The 14,034-nt window shown below is 51.8% G+C and overlaps 1 protein-coding gene across 2 annotated transcripts in view; it reads right to left on the reverse strand.

The window, feature by feature from the left end:
* Positions 1-14,034, reverse strand: part of ADCY3 (adenylate cyclase 3) — a 112,209-nt gene that overhangs the window by 24,121 nt on the left and 74,054 nt on the right. For both annotated transcript variants that reach the window (XM_075923299.2, XM_075923298.2), the window contains 3 exons: positions 7,379-7,509; positions 3,447-3,558; positions 453-580 (listed from right to left, as the gene is read on the reverse strand). In XM_075923299.2, the coding sequence (XP_075779414.2) occupies positions 453-580; positions 3,447-3,558; positions 7,379-7,509 (371 nt within the window). The remainder of the gene's footprint in view (positions 1-452; positions 581-3,446; positions 3,559-7,378; positions 7,510-14,034) is intronic.

The following is a 14,034-nucleotide window of genomic DNA, read 5'->3' on the forward strand; positions in this document are numbered from 1 at the left end:
CCCTCCTCCACGCTGCTGCCTCTGATAGCGAGGTAGCCGCGCAGGGACAGACGGGACAGGCAGGAAGCCGGCTTTCAAGCCAGCTCCCCACACGTAGCTGCCGCCTCTCTATCAGAGGCAGTGGGGGCAGGCGGGAGCTAGTGCTCACGGGAAGCCGACTTAAAAGCTGGCTCCCTGCGAGCACCGGCTCCCGCCTCTCCACCCCCCCCCACCACCTATAAACGTGTCATCGCTAAAATGTCAAGTGGAGACACATTTACTCCACAAAAGGTCGTCAGCATCCCTCACAGGCAGCACTGGCCTGGGAAGGGAAGAGGCGGGATGGGGGGGGAACACAGAACAGACTGAAGAAGCCACGTAAGTGCGGCTCGTTCCCAGCAGCGTGGCGGGGCCCGAGACGTGTTTATCTATTCGGAGAAGGAAGAGCCAGGGAGGAAGGGAGAGGCACTTACGATATGGCTTCCACCATGGCCAGGCCCATCAGGATGGAGCAGACCGCATGGTCCTCGCGGTAGTCCGGCAGCCCACAGATACAGTAGTAGCAGTCTCCAAGGATCTTGATGCGCAGCTGGTGGTATTTCTGAGAGGAGGGGAAAGCACATGTGACCTTCCACGCGGTAATGGCTGGGAGAGAGGCTCCTACCCACCCGGGCAGGAGAGCCACACGGCAGGTTGGCTCGGCTGCTGTTGGTCCTGCCAAAGGTCAGGTAGCAGAAAAGGGGCAGCTGGCGACAGGACTTGCTGTGCTGGATCCCGGCCCACGCAGTGTGGTACCCTGCCTCCGGCAGTGATCAATACCTAGCATCTCAGGGGAAGGAGTAAACCCCCACCACACGCCTGGCTCGCTGCAGAGGGCTCAGATAATGTGTGAGCCCACCTGCTAGGGTGAGAGCTCTCTGTAATGCAGTCTCGGCCTACATCTCTGTGCTGTCCCCTTCTATGCTCTGCCAGCCCTAGGGTCTGACAGCACCCTGACCCCTCTCCCCACCCCATCCCTTCTCTGCACCTCCTTCCAGGCTGCCTCTAAAGCCAGGCTCTCACCGCTCACCTACGTCCAATTCCTTTCATCTCCTCCCTGAAGGGAACAGCCCAGCCCCGTCCTGTCTGCCCAGCCGTCCAGCTCTGCTCCACGACTATCCCAGTGCTGCCGATGCTCCTGATTTTGTCATGAGTCTCATAATTACTGCTCTCCTTAAAGCCCCCGCTCCTGGAGTCAGGTGCCTGTGTGATTGTTTAAGCCTTTCCTTCTTACAGAAAAAGCCAGTTTCTAGCTCTCGTGGCTTTGGAGAAAGCTTTGGAAATGGGACCCCAGGGAATCCTACAGACTCAAAAAGCAGACGGTGAATAAAAGAAACACCAAATCTCTTCTGTGTGCGCAATCGTGTGAGTTTAAAGCCATTCTCATGATTTCTGGTGAGCCCAGCTCCTGATCTACGAACCTCTGGGGTTGGCGATCCTGCTCTCCTGCCTTGTCAGCAGATGGGTCATGGCCTGCCCTTCTCCGCCCTTTGGGAAAGGCACTGACCTGCCCCAGGCTGCATTGCTCTGACCCGAGTCAGCTCAGCACAAGGTCAAGGGGACTGACATTAGCGTGTTACGGATTCCCCTGGCTCCCTGCGGCAGGGCTGGGCCGACGAGCGGTCGTGCTCTGAGCAACATGCAGCACATTGGCCGGCGAGCTTCTGCTCCAAGCTCCAGTCTGGATTCGCAATGGGAAGGGTGAAACTGGCTCTTTGGGTTTTCTCTCACCCATGTCGCCCTCGCTCATCCCCGCTGCCTCTTTCAGTGTTGCGCTCATCCCTCCCTGTTCCTCATCCTCTGTGACTGACCCCGCCAGCCTTCCCTCCTCCTCTGTCTCTCTCATGTGCCCCTTCCCCCCTTCCCGTAACTGACTCTGAGTTTATGGTGGGGTTTGTCAGATAATGAAACTGTCTCTCCCTTTATGGATAACGTCGCTTCCCCTTTCTCCTCGCTCCGCTGGGCTGCTTGGCATGCTTCACACCCACAGCACTTTCCCATGCAGACACAGGCGTGGACCTGACCTGAGTCCAAGGACTCTCCTCCGCAGGCCATGCAGAAATAAACTCATTTTCCATTCCCCTCCCACCCTGGAGGATGGGGGCAGCAGGCAGTGCTCCCGGCAGCAGGGCACAGCTCAGTACTGCTGGGGGAAAAACAGAGCTAGATCCTCAGTTACACTCGGGGGAAAAGGGAAGGAAGGGCTGTGATAGCTTTTAGCTGCCTGTACACTTCTGAGGCCATGACGAACCCTGCCCCAGTGTAACTTAGAGCAGCCTTCAGGCTGACAGTTAGTTTCCCTGGTCTGCAGAGAAAAGAGAACAGCCATGCTCTGGACACAACTTTGACATGCTAGGGCTGAAGTGACCTTACACCAGCTCTGCAACGGGGAGGGGATGCCTTTTGCACCCACTTTGAGGCCCCTTTTTGCAGTGTTCATGGCGTTACTGAGGGTAACTTCTTTGCTGGGCAGGCAGTAGGGTTGCCAGATACTTTCACAAAAAATACCGAACATAGGAGGAGGGGGGAACACCGCAAAAAAAAAAAAAAAAAAAGAGTCATTGCGGCTTTAAATCTCCCCGCTCCCGCTGCCCCCACCAGACATGGCAGGGGAGGAATGTCCCAACTGGACTTCTGGCAGAGAAAAACAGAAAATACTGGACATTTTACATGTCAGGCATTTTGGGTTTTTTTTTACCAGACAGAAGCCACAAATACCAGACTGTCCAGGACAATACCGGACACCTGGCAACCCTAACAGGCAGTGCAGGGCTGCTCCTTACACTCACTTTGGGGCCTGCCCTCCACAGGCAGAACCTGTCTGAGGTCGCAGAGCTGCAGTGATAGCTCGGGGCCCCGCTTACTTATCCTGCAAACTGGCAACACACAGGCAGCTGCTGGGTCCTTCCACTCAGCGGGCCTCCCCCTCGCCCGGGAGGAGTCAGCCGAGTTCAGAGCTCAGCTCACCTTGGCCATTACACAGAAGCTGCCACCAGGGGGGGGCTAAGGGTGTCCAGAACGGTGGCAGCTTTTGCTACCCGAACCCCTCGCCACCGGGTACTAGGCTGAGACTCACTCAACTCGCTACACGTAAGCCAGCCAGCAGCCATCCTGTGGCAGCAAGGGTCACTCCCAGCCAAGTTGTTGAGCAGGAGGTAAAAGGCCTAGGCCTCACATCTTGGTGAGCCCCGCTCGGCGCAAGGTTGGGCGGATCCCCTCAGGAGCTCAACAACACGGCTCCTCCCATGGGCAAGGGGCAAAGCCTGCTTGCTCTGCTGCCACAGCATTCCCAGACCCTGCCAAGCCCGGGGAGACTCGGGCGGCGGAGAAGCTCTGACTCCCTGCGAGGTACCGCGCCTCCCGGGCTCTCCAGAGCCTGCTGTGACCCAGAGCGTCTGGCCCGACCAGCGCTGCATGGGCGTACGTACCGCTGCCAGCTTGTCAAAGCGGGCAAAGAGCTCGTTCAGCAGCTTCACCAGCTCCTGGGCGCTGCAGGAGGACGACAGCTGGGTGAAGCCGACTATGTCGGCAAAGAGGATGCTGGGAAAAGAAGAGAACACGAGCCAGAAAACATGAGCTGGTTCACAGCAGGGACCACAGTGGTCATCTCACCTGACCTCCTGTAGGGCACAGGCCAGAGAACTTCCCCCAGATAATTCCTAGAGCAGATCTGTTAGAAAAACTTCAGCCATGATTCACAAATTGACCGCAAAAGGGAATCCCCCGTGACCCTTGGTAAATTGTTCCAGTGGTGACAATGATCCAGAGACGTTTATCCAGAGCCGGCCTCCACTGAGGAACAATGCAGAGACTGCCCCACTCCTGCCATAGCCATCCAGCTAGGGGCCTGGTCTACACTAGGATCTTAGTCCGAAATTAGCCCCCCAGGTCAATTTAGTAAGCGATGCGTCCACACTATGCAGCCCATTATTCTGGAAAGGGGCCGCGGAATTCGAACTCTAGTAATGCTATTCCTGAACTTGTACGTCCAAAGTAACGTTAGTGTAGATGCTCCGGTGCCACTAATTCGAACTAATTGGCCCCTGGGAGGCCTCCCGCACCTCCCCAGATGGCTTCTTGGGGCTCTGAGTCTGAGGAAGGCTCCGTGAATGTGGACACGCTACCTCGGACGACACTCGGCTCTTCCTCGGAGTGAGGACACGGAACTTCGAATTTGTAAAATCAGGAGCCCAGAAGCTGAACGTAGTAAATTCGGAATAATCACCTAGTGTAGACATGGCCGGGGAGTCTAGCCAACCTGGTGTAAATTGGGTCAGCGGCAGCACCATTCAGATGGCCAGGCTGCAGGGGCCACTCGGAAGAATGCAGAGAAAGACAGAACCAGAGGTGACAGAGATGCTCCAGACCAGGCGGTTCATTCTGCAGGACATTCTTGCAGTGAAATATCCCACCCAGTGCCGAGGAATCTTGGGGCTCTCCCAGGAGCATAAGAACTGCACTGCTGGATCAGACGGGGTCCATCTAGCCCATTATCCTCTCTCTGACACTGTCCTGCACAGAGGAAGGTGCAGGAAACCCCATAGGGGATGATAATGGAATTACCTTTTCAGGGGGAGGTTTATTCCTGACCCCTGTCACTGGGCTGTTGATCCATGCCCTGAAGCATGAGGATTTACATACCTGCTCATGTATTTTTTTTCATTTGACAAATTTCTTATTATCCTCAACTATCTGGGGTTTCAGAATCCTACTAAGCTTGTGTTCTCAGTGATACCTTGCAGCAGCGAGCTCCACCGGTTAATTATATGTTGCTTAGGAGTCAGGACAGCTAGCTCCCTTTATCAGCATTGAGCTGGCTGCCTTTCAAGTTCACTGAATACCCCTTTGTACGTGCAGTATGACTGAGTACCACATATACCAACTCTACCCCATTCATTATTTCATGTACGGAACACTGTGGGCTGCCCCTTTAAAGGCCAGGGAGTCTGGGTCCAATGTTCACTCAATTTTTTTCCATTTGTGCACGGAATAAATTTTATTCTGTGCACTGAGGCATGTGTGGATGTGCACCACCAGTAGAAACACGTGCTAATGCTAATCAGCTGGGCAGCATTTGAATCCCTCTGGGGTGGCTGCTCAAGCACACAGCATGCAGGGAACACTGATTGAGTCCAGCCAGCCCTGTTCTGAGGCAAGGTCTAAGTGACTACCTGGTAAACACTTGATTCCCATAAAGCTGACAGAGCTCAGGTGAGGGAGAAAGCTGCAGGCAGCAGGCTGGCTTGGATGTCAGGTGCTGGAGTAGGGGCACTTCTAGGTGGAGAGCTTCTAGGAGAACTGGGGCAGGGCTGCCTGGAGGAGTGAGACTCGGACAAAGCTGCCAGGACAAGAAAAAGGACCTGGTTCGGTTGTTGTTTTTTTGCTGAAAATTGCTGGTCCCACTGATAAATGGAGCCGTAAGAACAGCCGCACTGGGTCAGACCAAAGGCCCATCTAGCCCAGTATCTTTTCTTCCGACTGTGGCCAATGTCAGGTGCCCCAGAAGGAATGAACAGGGAGTCATCATGTGATTCACCCCCTGTCGCCCATTCCCAGCGTCTGACACACAGAGGCTAGCGACACCATTCCTGCCCATCCTGGCTAATAGCCATTGATGGACCTGTCCTTCATGGATTTATCTAGCTCTTTTTTGAACCCTGTTATTGTCTTGGACTTCACAAAATCCTCTGGCAAGGAGTTCCACAGGGTGACTGTGCATTGTGTGAAGAAATACTCCCTTTGGTTTGTTTTAAACCTATTCATTTCATTGGTGAGTCTGGTTCTTGTGTTATGGGAAGATGAAAATAACGTTTCTTTACTCACTTTTTCCACAGCTCTCATGATTTTATAGACCTCTATCATATTCCACCTTACTCATTTCTTATCTAAACTGAAAAGTCCCAGTCTTATTAATCTTTCCTCATATGGCAGCCTTTCCATACCCGTCATCATTTTTATTGCCCTTTACTAAACTTTTTCCAATACCAAGATATTTTTTTTGAGATAAGGCGACCGCATCTGTACGCAGTGTTTCAGATGTGGGCGTACCATGGATATATATATAGAGGCAATAAGATATTCGCTGTCTTATTCTCTATCCCTTTGTAAGTGATTCCTAACATCTGTTTGGTTTTTTTTTTGACTGCCGCTGCACACTGAATGGATGTTCTCAGAGAACTGTTCACAGTGACTCTAAGCTCTCTCTCTCTTGAGTGGTAAGCCTTGAGAGTAAGGGCCTGATCCAGACTCAGGGTATGATGGTATCAGTACTTTCTGGGTTGGAAAGACCAGCCATCAACCTCCAGCATACTGCTGTTGTATCCTTCCTTCCTTATCTCTCCCAAGCACAACACCCAAATCTTTCCCCCCATTCTGCATACAGATGACTGCCCAGGCTTTTAATTACCCTCGCCCATCTCTGAATTCCCCGTTTCTGCTTTGTCTGTTGGCAGAGTGACCAGAACCAGACACAGTGCAGGATAGGTATGTAAGCAACTAGTCAAGCTAGTCAACTACCTGATAAGCATATAATTGAGTAGTGACTCGACAAGTCACTCCTCCCCTCCCCATGCTTGCTGCCTCTATCAGAGAGAGGCAGCAAGAGGGAGAGCAGGATCCTAGCACCGTCTCTGGAGGGGGACAGAGGAAGCAGAGGCATGGCTTGGCTGTCCCAGCTTGCACCCGGTCCTAAACGCTGCGCCTCTGCTTTTTAAATGGCAGCTCTTAATACATTTTAAATGGCGGCTTTTAATACATTTAAAAAGCAGAGGCGCAGCGTCTGGAACCAGGCATCAGCCAGGACAGCTGATTCTCGGCTTGCGACTGGTCCCCCCCGCTGCACCTCTGCCTTTTAAAGGTACTAAGAGCCTGATGGCTCTTATTACATTTAAAAGACAGAGCTGCAGTGGGGTTAGCTCCCGGAGCATGAGCTAACTCTGCTGCGGTTCAGCAGTTTCCACTCTCATCACCTAATTGAGTAGTCGATGGAAATTCCATCAGTTACTTGATTAGCTGATTAAACACAATTTAACATCCCTAGTGCAGCATGGGAGCATACTCCACTGATATACAGAATGGCATTAAAATCGCCTCAGTCTTCTTGTTCATCTCATTCGTCATGCAGCCAAACATCTTGTGTGCTTCGTGAGACTGAGCACCGGACTTTATACAGCTCAGGTTTTTCCCCCTTCCTGGTTACAATTAATTTAACCCCCCGAAATGCACCCAGCTCATTCATTTTATTCCTTCCAATGTGCATTATTCATCACTGAACTGAGTTCAGACAAGGTGACTGCCATAGACGTCATATATCACATGGAGCTCAACAACCCTCCACCATGGAGCAAGGCATGTCCTTTACCTGACGTTCTCATGGCGATACATGTACATGGTGTTAAATTGCTGCATCTCTTTCTGGCTTGGGTCCTTTTTCATGTCCTTTAGCATCTCATCTGCCACGTGCTTGGGCAGGATGGAAAGCATCAGCCGTTCCTGAAGTGGCGAGAAGAGAAAGTGGATAAACCAGAGCTCAGGGCAGACCAAAGCTAAGTCAACACACGCATAGAATCATAGACTCGCTGGCTGTGTCTACATTGGCACCCTTTTCCGGAAAAGGGATGCTAATGAGACCAGTCGGAATTGCAAATGCCCCGGGGATTTAAATTTTCCCCGCGGCATTTGCATGAACATGGCTGTTGCTTTTTTCCGTCTCGGGGCTTTGCCGGAGAAAAGCGCCAGTCTAGACAGGGATCTTGCGGAAAATAAACCCTTTTCTGGAAGATCCCTTATTCTTGATTTCAAGTAGGAATAAGGGATCTTCCAGAAAAGGGTTTATTTTCCGCAAGATCCCTGTCTAGACTGGCGCTTTTCTCCGGCAAAGCCCCGAGCCGGAAAAAAGCAGCAGCCATGTTCATGCAAATGCCGCGGGGAAAATTTAAATCCCCGGGGCATTTGCAATTCCGACTGGTCTCATTAGCATCCCTTTTCCGGAAAAGGGTGCCAATGTAGACACAGCCACCAAATCCTAGGGCTGGAAGAGACCTCAGGAGTCATCAAGTCCAGCCCCCTGCTCAAAGCAGGACCAGCACCAACTAAATCAGCCCAGTTCCCGTCAAACTGGAACTTAAAAAACTCTATGGATGGAAATTCCACCACTTCCTAGTGAAATAGTTTTTCCTAATATCCAACCTAGACCTCCCCCTCTGCAACTTGAGACCATTGCTCCTGGATCTGCCATCCGTCACTACTGAGAACAGCCTCTCTCCATACTCTTTGGAACCTCCCTTCAGGAAGTTATCCTGAAGGCTGCTATCAAATCCCCCTTCACACTTCTCTTCTGCAGACTAAATAAGCCCAAATCCCTCAGCCTCTCTGCATAGGTCATGTGCTCCAGCCCCCTAATCATTTTGGATGCCCACCGCTGGACCCTCTCCAATGCTTCCACATCCTTTCTATAGTGGGGGGCTCAGAACTGGACACAATACTCCAGATATGGCCTCATCAGTGCCGAATAAAGGGGAATAACAACTTCTCTAGATCTGCGGGAAATGCTCCTCCTAATGCAACCTAATATGCCATTAGGTCTTTTTCTGCTGAACTGCTACTTAGCCAGTCAGTCCCCAGCCTGTAACAACGCTTGGGATTCTTCCGTCCCAAGTGCAGGACTCTGCACTTGCCCTTGTTGAACCTTATCAGATTTCTTTTGGCTCAATCCTCCAATTTGTCTAAGGATATGTCTTGCTCTTCTGCAAAAAAAGCGTAAAAGCAAACGCGTTCCCTAGACACAGAACAGTTCTGACTACAAAAACTATGTAGTCTAGACATATCCTTAGACAAATTGGATAACAGCCGTTAGTTCGAATTAACTTTAAAAGGCGCTACACATGCAAACTAGCGGAGCGCTTAATTCAAACTAGGTAAACCTCATTCTACGAGGACTAACGCCTAGTTCGAATTAAGTAGTTCGAATTAAGGGCTGTGTAGCCACTTAATTCAAACTAGTGGGAGGCTAGCCCTCCCCAGCATGCCCTGGTGGCCACTCTGGGCACAACCAGGGAAATTCTTCTGCCCCCCTCCCGGCCCCGGAGCCCTTAAAGGGGCAGGGTCTGGCTACGGTGCCCATGCCAGGTGCAAGCCTGCCTGCACCCAGCCAACAGACCCTGCACCTGGCACGGCACGAGCCAGCCACCCGCTGCCACCCAGCCCTCCACCTCTTCCCGGGACCAGGTTGGCGGCTCCCGGGAGCCTGCTCAGGGCTGCAAGAGGCGGGCGCCCGCCTGGTCTAGTGCGGAGATCGTGGACCTCATCCAGGTTTGGGGGGAGGCCTCCAATGTCCACGACCTCCGCACTAGGCACAGGAAAGTGACCGTCTAGGGCAGAATAGGTGCCAGCCTGGCCACCAAAGGCCACATGCGAACCCAGGAGCAGGTTTGCATGAAAATCAAAGTGGTCCAGTGAGACCCCCGACCCTGAGCCCTGAGCTTAGAACATAAGAACATAAGAACGGCCGTATTGGGTCAGACCAAAAGTCCATCTAGCCCAGTAGCCTGTCTGCCGACAGCGGCCAACACCAGCTACCCCAGAGGGGATGGACTGAAGACAATGACCAAGCCATTTGTCTCGTGCCATCCATCTCCAGCCTTCCACAAACAGAGGCCAAGGACACCGTTCCTACCCCCTGGCTAATAGCACTCCATGGACCCAACCTCCATGACTTTATCTCACTTCTCTTTAAACTCTGTTCTAGTTCTAGCCTTCACAGCCTCATGCGGCAAGGAGTTCCACAGGTTCACTATTTGCTTTGTGAAGAAGAACTTTAGCTTATTAGTTTGAAGCCTGCTACCCATTCATTTCATTTGGTGTCCTCTAGTCCTTCTATTATGGGAACTAATGAAGAAGTTTTCTTTATGCACCCTCTCCACCCCACTCATGAGTTTATAGACCTCTATCATATCCCCCCTCAGTCTCCTCTTTTCCAAACTGAAAAGTCCCAGTCTCCTCATATGGGACCTGTTCCAAACCCCTGATCATTTTAGTTGCCCTTTTCGGAACCCTTTCCAAGGCCAAAATATCTTTTCTGGGGTGAGGAGATCACATCTGTACACAGTACTGAAGGTGTGGGAATACCATCATTTTATACTTCCCCTCCTCCATCTTCCCCTGGATTCATAGAATCATAGAATAATAGGACTGGAAGGGACCTCAAGAGGTCATCGAGTCCAGCCCCCCGCCCTCAAGGCAGGACCAAGCTCCACACCATCCCTGACAGATGTCTATCTAACCTGTTCTTAAAAATCTCCAGAGAGGGAGATTCCACCACCTCCCTTGGCAATTTATTCCAATATTTGACCACCCTGACAGTTAGGAATTTTTTCCTAATGTCCAATCTAAACCTCCCCTGCTGCACTTTAAGCCCATTACTCTTGTCCTGTCCTCAGAAACCAAGAGGAACAAATTTTCTCCTTCCTCCTTGTGACACCCTTTTAGATATCCCCCTTCCAGCTCCCTCCTCCCAGGTTTTCCCCTCCCCTCTCCCACCCTCTCTCTTACCCTCTCCCACCTTCTTTTCCCAGTCTTCCCACAGGTTAATCCCCCCTCCCCAGTTTGGTTAAATAAAGAGAGTTTCTATTTTTGAACACACGTGTCCTTTATTTCTTACATCAGGAAGGGGGGCTAGGGAGGGGTAAGTGGAAGGAGGTGAGGGAGGAATGGGGCACGAGCCCCCGATGGGGAGGACTGGGGTGGCTCTGCGGGCTCCTCGGGGTGGAAGCTCTCCTTCAGGGTCTCCTGGATCCTGACAGCCCCCTGATTGACCCCCCGGATGGCAGCCTGCAGCAAGTGCAGCCGGGCTGATGGCCGAGTGCTGTGATGTGCCGAGTGTGGGCACTCAGGGCACTCCAAGACAGGACTGCTTTGCTGTCCCTCATCGAGTTAGACAAGCGAGTGGGGAACCCCTGAGAACTGTCTGTCTGGGGTGGGGGTCGGGTCCCTTTAAGCACAGCCCTCGGCTAGCCTGAGACAGCAGCTCCATGCTCTAAGTCCTAACCTCATGCCCTGCCGGCACTGCTTCCCGCCAGCCTTAACCTCGGTTCAGGGTCGGTTCAGGGTCCACTCAATGTGGACATGCTAGTTCGAATTAGCAAAATGCTAATTTGAACTAGTTTTTAAGTCTAGATGTACTAATTCAAATTAGCTTAGTTCGAATTAGTGCTGTAGTGTAGACATACCCTTAGGGTACGTCTACACTGGGTGTACAGAACTAGGGCTTGCGTACTCAGTGTTTCGGGCTTTGAGCTGCCACACGACATTGTATACCTGGGTCTCTCACTCTTGCTAATGTCTCCCCACTACACTAGCCAGAGCTTCTGACTGGGGTCTATGGATTGAACTGCATCCTCTCTGCAGGAACAGATGGCTTGGACCTGAGGTCTGTCCCAGTCCCCCCCAGCAGGAGACTAGGACCTGAGTGCTAGCTGACCCCACTTAAGACTGATTGGGGAATGGAAGCAACTTGCTTGACACCCTACAATGGGCCAGTGGCTGAGCTAGGAATACAACCCATATTTCCTGGTTCCCACTGACCTAGCCACTACACCACACAACCTCCCTGGACCAAGCCCTCTGTGAAATCATCTCCCTGGGGAGCATATGCAACATGTCTGCCCTGGGAGGTGCTTTGTTCACTTTTGGACATTGTAAAGACTATAGTAGCAGATTCTCATCAAGAACCAGACAGGACACATGCATACAAGCAGTGCCCCACATCCAGTAATAATGAATGGAGACATACCTATCTCATAGAGCTGGAAGGGACCTTGAGAAGTCATCTAGTCCCATCCTGTCCCCTCCTGGCAGGGCCAAGTACCGCCCCTGACAGATTTGCCCCAGATCCCTAAATGGCCCCCTTAAGGCTTGAACTCACAACCCTGAGTTTAGCAGGCTCATGTTCAAACCACTGAGCTACCCTTCCCCCCACAAGTGTTAAAAACTGTCCAGGGGGGAGAGGAGAAGGTTGTGTTTTGCTTTTTGCCACAAGGAGTAATTTTAACTGGAATTTGTGAGTCTATTTTCAAATCCAGTTGACGTTCTAATCCAGGGCTACCCAACACATGGCCCGTGGCCCCCATGTGGCCTGTGGCCCATTTGTTTGCTGCCCACGGTGCAGCTTGGGTTTACGCCGGGCTCAACACGCAGCCCGGAGGTGGGAACCAAAACAAAAGAGTAGTCAATACAATGGTCTTCTGTGCAGATGGTGTTTTAGTAGTTAAATTCCTGGACTGCCATTGCTCATTAAAATTGCTGTCATAGAGGTGGAAATCGGGTAAATATTGCATTTTATGAATATCAGCAGAACTGACTTATATGGGGCCCCTGTGTTGTGCAGTCTTGCCTTCATCTTTGTATTCATGCCCGTCAGTGTGAAAGACGCTATTTGCATATATATTTGTGTGTATACGCAGCCACACTTAAGTTGCGGCCCTCGGCATGTGCTGTGAGTATCATTGTGGCCCCCGGGGCTTCCAAAGTTGAGTAGCCGTGGTGTGTGACGCGTGGCATTCAGCCCTGTGACCCAACTACTCTGAGCAATTACTCCAGCCACAAAGTGGCACCTGGTTAGACAACAGGGCTGCTCAGGGCTGCTCAGGTGCTAGTGAGATAGGCACTGTGCAAATCCCAAAGACCCAGAGAAGCCTCCTTCTGCTATGACTCGGAGAGACCCCTCTCGAGGTGGTTGGGGGCGAACTCTCCAGACCCCATCAGTCTATAACTTCTTCACTGAGACAGCTCTCAAGGGAGCCAGTTGTAATGGGGGTTTGTGTGTTATACACACATGTGCCATAGAAATTAGATTCAGAACATCCAGACTTTCCACAGCCCCCTGAGGATCAGGTATTTGCTGTCTTGAGCTAGGTTCGAACCTGGGTCCTAGGTCCATAAGCCGGCAATGAATCTCGGAGAAACTCATCCTCATTAAAACAGCAGCCGAGAATGATCCAATTAACCCCACTGCAGCCTCCGCTACTTGCTCCCAGGGAGCCAGGCGAAGCAGCAAACAGCCCAAGAGTGAGCTCCCCCAGGGTTCGCAGGCTGCCAACTTTGCAGCTCTTAGCCGCTGAGATTGAAGCAGCTCTGGGGGCCTGGTGCGGATCGCGGTCACAGTGACGTCACACTGGAATTACACCAGCGTGTGAGAGAAGATTCCAGCCTTCCATGTAGGGCTAGGAGTCTGCTCAAAATACGTAGTCAGGACAGGCGACTGTGGCCTCAAACTATTCACCCCCGGGCACCTACACTTCATTGCATGGAAGATTTAGGCAGTTGCAAGCATGTGCGGACATGGTTAAGCAGAAGTACATCTTCCGAGTTTCATCTGATCTACCACAGCGACTGACCCCAAGGCCTTCTCCACCAAAAGAGGAGATCTTCTCCAGGCACTTGAGAGAAAGGCCTAATTCTACAGCCTGTAATTAGCAGCTGTTATGACCGCAGGGGCTAGACACAAGCAGGAGGCATGCTCAAATGCCCTACATCTGAGAGCCACACCAGGCTCCCAGCAGATCTCAAGTTTAAATGGATTAAAGCACTGGGGGGTAACCGTCAGCCTGCAGGCCACGTATGGCTCACCAGGGTTCTATCTGTGGCCCGCCAGACGTTTTGTTTACCGTTGCCCAGGCACAAGATTGCTAGATTCCGTTGCTAGATTCTGCTGATTTCCGGACATGGAATTCTTTTCCCTACGGGTATTACTAAAGTGACACACACATAAAGCAAGGGTACAGGGAGAGAGGTGCACACAACACTGACTGTAAGAGTCCTGCATATCCAGTCAAAGTGCTGCTCCAGTTCAATTGGCACACCCTGCAAATTCTAAGTACACAAGCGCAGTTAGCAAAACTACCCCATCCCGGGAGATCATCTTGCTTACAACAATTTTGCAGCCCACTGAGATGAAGGAGGGCCATTCTATAGCCTAGGTTGCCCATTGCTAGATTAAAAGCTAGCTGACAGGTCTCAAAA

This window comes from Pelodiscus sinensis, chromosome 3 (assembly GCF_052426305.1).
Source record: "Pelodiscus sinensis isolate ZL-2025 chromosome 3, ASM5242630v1, whole genome shotgun sequence".
In the NCBI taxonomy this organism is placed as follows: domain Eukaryota; kingdom Metazoa; phylum Chordata; order Testudines; family Trionychidae; genus Pelodiscus; species Pelodiscus sinensis.